At 36.8% G+C, this 12,195-nt stretch overlaps 1 protein-coding gene across 1 annotated transcript; it reads left to right on the plus strand.

Moving 5' to 3' along the window:
• The first annotated feature begins 7,309 nt into the window (after window positions 1-7,309).
• On the plus strand, window positions 7,310-9,984 carry LOC132624912 (rust resistance kinase Lr10-like). Its single transcript, XM_060339672.1, has 3 exons — window positions 7,310-8,133; window positions 8,236-8,277; window positions 8,703-9,984. Exons 1-3 carry the CDS (start codon window positions 7,431-7,433, stop codon window positions 9,836-9,838), a joined length of 1,881 nt encoding a protein of 626 aa, XP_060195655.1. The 5' UTR covers window positions 7,310-7,430; the 3' UTR covers window positions 9,839-9,984.
• Window positions 9,985-12,195: the final 2,211 nt, after the last annotated feature.

The following is a 12,195-nucleotide window of genomic DNA, read 5'->3' on the forward strand; positions in this document are numbered from 1 at the left end:
GCCCCTTCTCGATTCTTGCTGAGTCCGCTGTCGGCGTTCAAGGTCCTCCAAATTTTGGGCATACGCCTGAATACGAGCAATATCCATACCACTCTATAATGAAGCCGTTATACAATCCTTAATCAAGTGAGGCCCAAGTCCCGTCACAAAACGATGTACCCTGTCTTCCATCTCAGCTACCATCATCGGGGCGTATCTGGCCAAGGAATTAAACTTCAAACTATATTCCCGAACGCTCATATTATTTTGGCGAAGCAACAGAAATTCATCAACTCTAGCTCTACGAACTTCAGCTGGCAAATAATGATCCAGAAAAGCTCTGGTAAATTCTGACCATACTGCTGGAGGTGCGTTCGGCCCTCTTGATTGCTGCCAAGTCTCATACCATACCGCGGCCACATCCCACAGTCTATGAGAAGCTAGCTCCACCGATTCTGTGTCAGAAGCATGCATTACCCTCAAAGCGCGGCCCATTCGATCTATAAAAGTCTGCGGATCATCCTTCGGGTTTGTCCCCGTGAACACCGGAGGGTCCAAGGTATAAAAATCACGTACACGGGAACTAACAGCCCTTTCTGGAAGGCAAGCCTGCCGTTGAGTTTGAGCAGCCACCAATCTAGTCAATAACTGGACTGCGTCTCGCAAGTCCTGTTCTGTAGCAGCGGGGTGAGGAGCTGGGGGTTGAGGAGCCGGAAGGTCTGGAGCCCTATCTTAGTCTCCGGCACCTGATGAAGTAGAAGTAGCATGCGAGGGGGAAGCACTCTGGGCCTCGCCATGCTCTAACTCAGGTGGCGGTGCTCGGCTCAGGCCTTCCCCGGCAGCGCCTAGTATTTTACTAACTTTCTTCTTCCTCTGAGGCATCGCTGAAAATTAAACACGGAAAGATTAGATGGTTGCATTCTTAACATGGCTCTATCGCACGATCTAGAACAATGAAGAAAAGGATCTTCCTAAATGTCTTGTAGCCTCCTAGCTATAGATATGGTGCACGACATATCGATAACCAGGACTCTACTGGACACGGCTCATGGGCATCCCTAGGACTGAACTGCTCTGATACCAATTTGTCACACCCCGACGAGGAGTATGACAGGCTCCGGCCCGTAAGCCGAAGTGACATGGCTTATCTGTTACTTGGACATCACACACTAACATTTAAGAACGTATGCTCGTGGGAAAGGAGCTAACATGAAGGAATTCGATAAATCAACACATATATATACACATGCGGACCGACAAGGTCGCTACAACATCAAGTATATCTCAAAACCGACACGGCGATCAAAATATATCACGACCAAAACAAGGCCGACAAGGCCATACATAATATTTACATATCCCACAATGTCCAGGAGCCTCTAAGAGTATATATATGAACATATGTTACACCAAAAGAAAATACCAAAAGATAGCAAGCCCGGAGTAGAGGTACTTGCTAGCACCGCTGAAGCTGGGAAGTCCTACTGCGGTTGCTCTTCAACAAATCTGTCAGGACCTGCAGCACGAAATGCAGCGTCCCGTATAAAGGGACGTCAGTACGGATAAAGTACTGAGCATGTAAGGCAGGAGGGCAACAACAATAACTAAGATAAGATGGAACATTAGTATAAGCAAAACATAAATCGAACATTTGGAAGTAGCACAAGTATGCAATGCATGATAAAATCACTTGTATGCTCATATGTATATATCTGTATATAATAAATAGTATCCATGCCCGGCCGTAAGGCTCGGTGTCGTATATGTAAAATCATGCCCGGCCATTAAGGCTCGGTGTTATCTTCATTAGCCCGCGTCCAGGCCTCCCGCGTCCGGGGCAATATCATAGCATGCCCACTGCAGTGGTGTGCGCATCTACGCGCCATGCCCGGCCGACTATAGCGCGGCACGGTGTAGTAAAGTAGTGCAATACATGCATATATATGTATATACCATTATTGGATTGGGTAAAAAAAAAGAGTTGTGCAGAGTTCCGCTTTCCTTCCGCATAGCGGAAGGAAAGCGCAAGGTTCTGAGGCCTTCCGCTTTTCTTCCGCGATGCGGAAGAAAAGTGCAAATGCCTGAAGCTTTTTGCGCAGACCTCTATTTCCTTCCGTAGCACTGTTTTGAGGCTGGTTTTGCATGAGAAAATCAAGGATCTTATTCTTGGCCTTTCGGGGTGACATAAGGTCGTTAACCCCCGAATAATTTATGGAATTCATCTCAAGTCCAAAAGAATAATCGATGACGACGAGTGAAATAACGTCTTAAAACCAATCAAACCACAAGACCTTAAGATTTGAAATACAAGCATAGGCATGAAGCGGCATTTGTTATGGAACGCTCGTGTTTATGTATTAATTGGATTCGTGCCAAAGAAAGAGGGAACGAACACCTTACATACCTTATCCGTCGAGCCTCCACTTAAGAATTCCTTATATCGACGCTTGCCCTTCACCCGAGCCTAAATATCGAGAACGATATCATTATTCACATCTTCATCATAAATTCATAAAATTATAAGTATTAATTGTGGAAGACTAATTTTTTTCCTATTTCATGAGCACCCATTTATGGAAGTCCAATTCGGGTTTACAAAAATTTGGGCAGCATTTCCCTTATATCATCGGCTCCCTCCAAATATCAAAATAACTCTCAAACAACACCAACAACATCAAAAATAACATCCTTAACAATCTACAAGACAATTATATATATTTTCATCCAAAATCCTCTACCAACCTCAATCCATAAACCAACAACATCAATACAATAAATTACCACTTTTATTCTTAAACTACTCCTTAATCAACGTTAATAAGGAAAAGGATTCAAGGATTCATACCTTATATTCACTAAAGTGGAAAGATCTTCAATACCCACTTGTTTCCAATCTAGTTTCAACACAAAACGATATGATACTCGTGACTATACGTTGTCCGGACTTCGATTGGCACTCTAGAGCTTAGAATTTTGCTCAAATCTTCACTTCCATGTGAGATTTAAGAGCCTTTTTGGAGCTGAAATTTCTGGAACATTTTAGAGACTTTTGGATGAGAAAAATGAGGGTTTGACCCTTTTTATATGGGCTGGCCGCAGCACTGTAGCTACATTACTGTAGCAGTACTGTAGCAGTGCTGATTCTGTTCGTCGGTTCAGTTTGTAACGTCTATAATTCTCTACTCTGATATCCAATCGACGAGCGGTTTGTTGCATTATAAACTAGACTCGACGTACTTCATCTTAGAATTTTGAAACACCTTAAAACTCCTAATATTTATGGATATATGCCCCTCCAAAGTTGACTAAAAATCCTGTTTCAAATTTTTCGACACATTTAATTTTCTTAATTTGCTTGGTCCCCGAGTCTTCCATAGATTATTATATGAACTCAAACCCTCGTAACCATGAGGTGAATGTTTCACGTCTAGACTTAACCAACTAACTCCCAATAGATTCCACATTCACGACTACGAGGTGTAACAAAAAACCCCCAAATTGGGTATGAACTCTAATTCTCCAAATTTTAAATTCAATGTTAAAAGTAGAAGATATGAGGTTACTAAGTTTAGATTCATCAAATTTTAACATCAACATCATCAAGTTATCATATATGACCCTAAGGAAAAGTCTCCCAAAACCCTTCTTTAAATTCCATCTCTAAGGGATTGTAAAAGGGAATAAGAGAATCTAAGATGATTGTGATTAAGGAAGAGTAAAGGATTAAGCAAAGTTTACCTCCAAGAATTTCTTCAATTTATCTCCAAGAACAGTTTTCACAAGCTCCAAATCTCCAATATCGAGATATGAAATAATGAGGGTCTAATACTTATTTAAAACACATTTAATGAATTATATATAACTGCCCGTCACCGCCAGGGCGGTTGGAATGCCGTTACGGCGGTTGGAATGCCGCTCGCTGGGGCGGCTCTAGTGCTGCCAAGCGCCAGACATCAGAATTCCCAAAGTTTTCTATGTCTGCAATTGAAATTTAGGGTTATCCCTGAGGCCAACTGCTCACAACCCGACCACCTAAAACCCGTACAAAAATACGTTGTGAACGCCCTCGTGGTCTCGAAATTTCCAACGGAGGTCTCATTGACCGAGTCAACCACTGGTGCCTTAATTCCCATTTCCCATCCAAAGTCCCGAAATGCATCCGAATGCATTGGGAACCGAACCAAATACACATTCAGGTTCTAAATGACCATCCAGACCTCTCGGAATCGATGGAATTCTGAAAACGGCCCGTTTGCCTAAAAGTCAACTTCGGGTCAATCCTTTTTCACTTTAGACCTATATTTTCACCAAAGTTGCCCGAATACGGTCTAGACACCTCGAGAAGCGTGTCAACGGGTCCCCTCACGTCAAAAATGGGCTAATCAATGCTCGGGAACGGGCGAAAACGCCGGAACTATAACGACCAAACGGGTCGTTACAAGTCAGAGGCAGATCCAGGATTTTAAGCTTGTGGGTTCCTAGTAAATTAAATTCATATGTCATAATAAGCAAACAAATTACATAAAGGAGAGCTTAGCAAAGGAGAACCGGAAGTGGTTTGAGGCTTGAATTTTTTTAATCATATCACTCTCATTTTCACAAGTTCAACCTATTTAAAAACAAAATTTTAATTTAAAATAAATAACTAAACTGAACAAATTAACTTCTAAAATAGAATATCGAAAACCAAAGAATTCGATAATGATATCAATTATCAACGCAGAGGGTGGGCTAGTAACACAGAAAATAAGCAATATAAGAGGAAATTAGGATGTGGAAGACAATAGAAAAACACAAAATATAAGAGAGAAATAAACAAAAAGAGAATGTGGGAGACGAACCTAGGGGAGTGGCTAGAAGAAGAACCAAAACAATATTTTAACCTTAAATGCCGCGTCTAGCAGGAATCAATCCCGCGCACAATAGGCGAAACGCAATTCTGGGGTCCCTTTCTTGTCGTTAGACCATCTTGCCATTTTAATTGTGGGTTGCCTATTCTAAATACTTCTCTGCTCATTATATTTTTCAATATAATTACAAGATCTACCGTAAGGGGCATGGGTCGTTCCCGGAAACCCACACCTGCTACTGTAAATTTGCCCATGTATCTAGTGCCGGCTTAAACGTGAAGCAAGTCAAGAAGCTGGGGGGGGGGGGGGGGGGGGCATATTTTTTTAGCTACAATATGTTTATAGATATTTTCTTTTACAAAATATTGGGAACTTTTTATTAGGAAGGTAAAAAAAAATCATAGTAAAATGTCTCAAGAGAGATTAAATGGATCAAGTATGTTATCAGTTGAAAAAGAATTACTCCCTCCGTCCCATATTAGTTGTCATGTTTCGCTTTTCGAGAGTCAATTTGACTAATATTTGGAGCTAAATTAAATTAGATTAATTCAATATTTTAAAATTACAATTTACATATTCAAAAACTAAATGAAAAGTTCTATAAGTTACAATTCTTTTCATATCAACATGACAAAAAAATATATCTAAAAATATTAGTGAAAGTTAATCTGGTTAATTTGACTTTCAAAAAATGAAACATGAAAAGTATTATAGGACGGAGAGATTATTAGGAGAAATCGATTATAAAATAATATTCATAAATTTGCATCTCAAAAAGCTAGAAAAATATCCTTCAAAAGTATATATGAAACTTTTTTTTTTGAAAAAAAAAAAACTAAAGCCTCTCATTATAGTTTAGCTTTAGGCCACCAATAGTGTTGAGTCGTCCCTGAATTATTATCTCTGTATGCATCAATACAAGTTACACTCTAAAAATTATGCATATCTCTGTATGCATCAAGTGCATCATGTATCCAATTACTCCCAAGTTGGAATGATTCCCCAGCATCATATTGTTTCTTCGAAACAAAGGAATTGGTGGTCCCACTACCTTGTTTGCTAGTGGAAATTATGGGGAGAAGAAAATTGAAGACCCCATGAGATCATTGATAGCTCATTATATAAGTAAACGCCAATGACTGAAATTGAAGGACAAACCTTTGAAAAGTATTCTCCGCGGTCTTCTTCTTAAGAAATTGTTCAAAAAATAGCCTTATTATAGAAATATCGGAAAAGGTTTAAATATGTCATCCAACTATTAAAAAAAATTCATTCATAACACTCATTAATAGTTTGGTTCAAAAATGCCACCGCCATTATCATTTTGAATCATATATGTGATTACTCACTAACAAAACTCTACTTCTATCAGATTTTGCCGCGAGGCATTATATAAATCCTTCATTTTACGAGTGATATATATGAGCCATTTCGTAGTTCAGTGACGTATTTGAGAATTTTTCCATTTCCAATATAAACCTCAATCTTTTCTAATCTTATATAACATGTTATAAGGACAAGTCTGTCTCCTATATTAATAAAATTATTATTTTACATGAAAAAATTATGTTCTCTTATTTAATTGGATTATGAATCTAATATTATTCTACACCTTTCACATTTTTTATGTATTTTATGAATCTTTAAAAATATTTTAAAAACACATAGGATTTGTTTAACAAAAAAAAAAAAGACGTGTATAAAATAGAGTACACTAATGAGGTGTAGATGGGTAAGAAAAGTACATATGAGTATGACACACTTGAGCGTTCTCCCGACCACTGTTAACGCCCCAAATTTTACTCATATGTAACTTGTCATACCTATCTACAACTCATAGTGTATTCTCTTTTAGATCTGTCTCTTTTTTCCTTAAATAAATTTTATGTGTTTGTTAATTTTTGTTAATTTTTTTTAATGAGCCGTAAAATTCGTAAAAATTGTGAAGGATGTAGAATAAGATTAGATTCATAATCTTCTAATTAAATAAGAGAGCATAGTTTTTCATGTAAAATAATAATGTTATTAATATAAGGGACAAACTACATTGTCCCTTATGAGCTTGTTACATAGAATTAGAAAAGATTGAAGTTTATATAGGAATTGTGAAAAGACTCAAATATGCCACAGAACTACGAAATGACTCATATATGCCACTCATGAAATGAAATGTTTAGATAATGTCATGTGGCAAAATCTGGTAGTTGTAGAGTTCTGTTAGTGAGTAATGACATATATGACCCAAAATGGTAACGACGGTGGCATTTTTGAGCCCAACTATTAACGAGTGGCATAAATGAACCTTTTTTGATAGTTCGATGCATATTTGAGCCTTTTCCGTAGAAATGTTGTCCTTGCACGTCTCTCTGAATAACACTACAACACAACTTGGAGCAGTAAAGGCATATTGGGAAAATCATAATAAATGACTTTTTGTTTTTTGTTTTTTGAAACAAATTCAATTTTTCAAAACGGACTTATCGTAATTGGGGACTGGAGGAGTAATGTTAAAGAAAAGTCCACACTTCAAGAGTCTCTAGCAACCATATATACACTAACGCCTCTTTTTTCTGTTCCTCCGATAGAGCTCTCTCTTAAAAAATGTGTAGGGGAACAAACGTTCTGCTAAAATGTTTTACAATCCTCATCTTTCTTCACATTTCTCAAACATGCAATGCTAGGAAGAGCAGACACTGTGAGCCTTCCACTTGTGGCGAACACTGTGCGCCTTCCACTTGTGGCCATATCCAAAATATAAGCTATCCTTTTCGTTTAAAGACCGATCCAAAACATTGCGGTTTCTCAGAAGCTGAACTAGCTTGTGAAGATAACAAAGCCGTTATATCGCTGTTCTCCAAGAACTTCGAAGTGCAAGCCATCAACTATGATAACCAGACACTTCACCTGATAGATCCAACTATACAAAAAGAAGATATGTGCTCTCTAATACCTCCTCAGCGTACCTTCCACCAATACGATAGTTACCATTTTCGTCCATATTGTAACTACATTAATGGATCAGAACGTAGTATTAAAAGAGCAGCAGAGCCTATATTCATGTTCACCTGTCCATTTGTTACTAATACATTTCTGGAAATTAGTGGCTGTGAATTAAGCAAACACACTTATTTGAAGATTGGAGAAATGAATGCATCAGAAGTCAGTGATGGATGCAGAATGCAACTCATAGCCATGACTTCTTGGCCTAATTTTAAAGATGGCAATAACATTTCCCTTTTTGATTTTCGTCAAGCAATCATCTATGGCTTTGAGCTTTATTATATCGGATTTAAAGAAAGTATATGTAAGGATTCACTACAAGAATCTTCATCTTTTTTTCTCTATTAAATTATCCATGGATCTCTCATTTTAAAATCTGCTAATTTTTGGACCTTAATCTAACCAGGGTGTATTGGGTGTATTGAGATGCAACTTAAGATTTTCACAGGTAAGCACTTATCCCTTTAGCAAGCTATATTATTTGGCCGGCAGAATTATATCTATTGGTTTGTGAGAACAATCACCATATCTTCATTCCGGCGTCAATTGGTTAGGAATTCATGATGGGAAATAGTGGAAAGAAAACGAGTTTTTAGAATTTGCACTGTGAGCGTAAGACTTTTTTACACCATCAGGTTAAAGTGACTTACAACACAAGGTAACTATCTATTATAAGCTTAATTTGACATACTAAAAAACAAAGTAAAATTTCATATAGTTTACTAGGAACCAGGAAAACTTAAGCCATAAAAGAATGTATGGACATTCTAATTATTTTCTCCCTTTTAGTCTCCAAATGATCGTTAACATAAGTTGCTTTTCTGTTTCCTGATAATCTCTCTGTTTCCTTTGTATAACTTCTCAAACGTGCAGGGTATTTGGAATTAAGATTTGTGATTGGCGTACCATTCATAATTGTATTTCTAGTGATCAAATTCAAAAGGAGGCATCTGTCGATGTTTGATATGATTGAAGGCTTTTTACGAACACAAAATAATTTCATGCCAATCAGATATAATTACTCCAACATAAAGAGAATGACCAGAGGGTTCAAAGAAAAATTGGGTGAGGGAGGATATGGCAGTGTATATAAAGGAAAGCTTCGAAGTGGTAGGGATGTAGCAGTAAAGATGTTGAGCAAGCCTAAAGCTGATGGTCAAGATTTTATGAATGAAGTAGCTACCATTGGAAGGATTCATCATGTCAATGTGGTCGGACTCGTGGGGTATTGTGTTGAAAGAACAGAACGTGCTCTTGTATACGACTTCATGCCCAATGGATCACTTGACAAGTACACCATCTCCAGTCAAGAAGAAAGGCATCTGTTAAGTTGGAAGAGGAAGTATGAGATTGTTCTTGGAGTGGCTAGAGGAATCGAATATTTGCATCGAGGCTGTGATATGCAAATTTTGCACTTTGACATCAAGCCACACAACATTCTTTTGGATGAGAATTTCATTCCAAAGATTTCCGACTTTGGGCTTGCGAAATTATATCCAACAGATAATAGCATTGTGACTCTCACAGCTGCTCGTGGAACGATTGGATATGTAGCTCCAGAGTTGATCAGTAGAAGCATTGGAGCAATCTCTAATAAAGCTGATGTTTATAGTTTTGGAATGCTACTAATGGAAATGCTGGACTTGAAGAGAAATGTAGTTACGACTGAAGAAAATTCTAGCCAGTATTTTCCTTATTGGGTTTATGATAAGTTCAACAAGGGGAAAGAGATCGTGGTAGATGAAGAAGCAAATGATGATGAAAAGAAGATGGCTAGAAAGATGGCTTTAGTTGCATTATGGTGCATACAAACAAATCCCGTACTACGCCCTTCGATGAGTAAAGTGGTTGAGATGCTTGAAGGTGAAGTTGAAATTCTAGAAGCACCTCCTCAGCCTCTTCAATCTCAACCGGTTGTTCCATTGTCTCATCAGATCATGGAAAGTTCCATGACATTTTCGTCTGATTCAATAGCTTTATTAGAAAATTCTGCTAATGATCCCGTTTAATATAGTTAAACATAAGTTATGATTGATTCATAGTTGATGTTATGTTTATGTAAAATGACAAGTATAGCCGACCAAACGAGTTTGGGACTGGGCGTTGTTATTGTTGTACTAATAATGCCGGGGCTAGTTGCCAACCCTACATGATAGTTGCAGTGAACGACTCTCCACTTTAACACCCTTTCTGCTTATGCTGGTAAATTGTAGTCCATTACCTCATGCAGAAGATAAAGTTACTGATTCAATTTTGTTTCAATTATGGTTCTCTCTGTTTATCATTTCTATTACAAGTAAAAATGAAAGATAGAGTCAAGACTTGAAAAGTTTTTGGAAAACTACAAGGCCATCAGAACAACATGATATTCCTATGCTGATATCACAAAGATAACAGATGATTTTAATAAAAAGTTAGGAGAAGGAAGATACGGAACTGTTTACAAAAGCAGACTTTCCAGTGAAATCTATGTTCTAGTAGAAATCCTACGCGATTCCTAAAGGAGAAGTATTTGTCAATAAAATAGGAACTACAGGAGAATTCACCATGTTAACGTGGTCCGGTTAGTTGGTTTTTGTGCTGATGGATACAGACGAGCTTTTGATAATGACTCACTTGAAAGGTTCATTTTGCCAGTGAGCTCGAGCTGAAGCAAGCTTTCAACATGTTGCTCTTGGTACTGCTGGAGTGATTAAACAAGATAAATGATTTTTAATTCGGCGAATAGGCATTTGTTAACAAAAAGGGAAAATATGTACCATTTGTGTAACGGCGATGATATATATGCACTACTTTTTAACAGAGGTATATCCGCTCTAAATCACAAAATTGAGGAGTATATTTATCCCTTTCCCCTAACAGTATAATTTAGTACATTTAATAGACCAAAAATCCTATATACTAAGCATAAACTAGGTGATGTGGCACCTCTTTACGGCTTAGAATCATATTTATCTTTTTATTTTTTATATTTGGCTTTTCTCCCTCATCTTTCTAAATTATTTTATTTTTAAAAACTATCTCCATAACTCATATTCCTCAATCTTCGTAACTTCAACCTTAATTAGTAGTAATCAGTAATTAGTGTAGCATTTATTACTCCCAAGCATTAAGGAAGAGAAGAGCACAAAAAAGGAACAAAAAAAAAAAACTTAAAAAAAATAATTGAAAGCAAAAAAAGGGATAACAGACAGAGTAATTCAGTGGAAAGATACCTAATCTTGTGTTACCATTTATTTCTTTAGATTAATATTTTTTCAGTTTAAAATATTTTAGTCTTCATGTTATTAGAATAGAAGAAGAAATTCAAAGAACACTTTAATGCAATTGCATGCTCAAAACATAAAATTGACTACTTAATATAGTTAAATGATCAAAATGTACACATTAATGAGAGAAAATGGCTCCAATACTGAATGATTCGTATTATAGCCTACTTTATGTAGTTAAATGCGCAAAATTCACACATTAATGAAAGAAAATGGATCCAATTCTGACTGTTCGTATGTATAATCTTTCATATTACAAAAGCATAAATATAAGGTTGAAGGCAGGGGATTTGAGAGAAGGGCAGGCATTTTCTGCATCTTCTTCTTCGGTTTTTAACACTAAAAAAAAATACGACTCAACTAAGAAGGAACCATGATTCCGATATGCATGTATCTTCATACAAAATTTCTCTTTTATCAAACAGGGTTTTGACTATGGATCAAAACAAAATAGATCAAGCACATTAAATTACTCCGAATAATTGTAAAGGTATATTGTTATGCTAAATTTAAACAATTTAACATTTAACTGTTGTTATTGATGCAACTAAAGATCCTAAAGTTTCAATAGGTATGATCTACACAGAAATCACACAAATGTGAATTGCATATTTAAAAAGTCAACATGTACATCAGAGAACAAAAATATATGGACTCTCACCAAAGCATTCATCGAAAGAATGGTTGAAGATATATTTGTTTATGTGAATTATTATCATGGTTGAAGATATATTTGTGTATGTGAGTTAATTATCCTTTGTGTTTATGGCTTTTGAATTACACTGTCCCAAAAGGTACAGATTTATTTGTTCTGCATTTTCTTTCCTGTTTAAATTGCACATCTTTTACCTTATCAGAAACCAACAGCCAATTGAGAGTGTATGTTATGCCCTATTGCTTAAGAATGCACTCTCTAATTTGTTCAATATTGAATTGATTGAGCTATGTTTTCATTCCCTATTTATGTACAAAGCTTGATAATATACTGAGAACCTAGTGTTACGATTCAAGAATATAGAGAAGATACGAGTTCGGGGCCAAAATGACTTATTTTTGCAGCCATTAGCCCAAAATAGTATGTTTTTTTAGACCAAAAT

The sequence above is a fragment of the Lycium barbarum genome, chromosome 12 (assembly GCF_019175385.1).
Source record: "Lycium barbarum isolate Lr01 chromosome 12, ASM1917538v2, whole genome shotgun sequence".
Lineage (NCBI taxonomy): Eukaryota > Viridiplantae > Streptophyta > Magnoliopsida > Solanales > Solanaceae > Lycium > Lycium barbarum.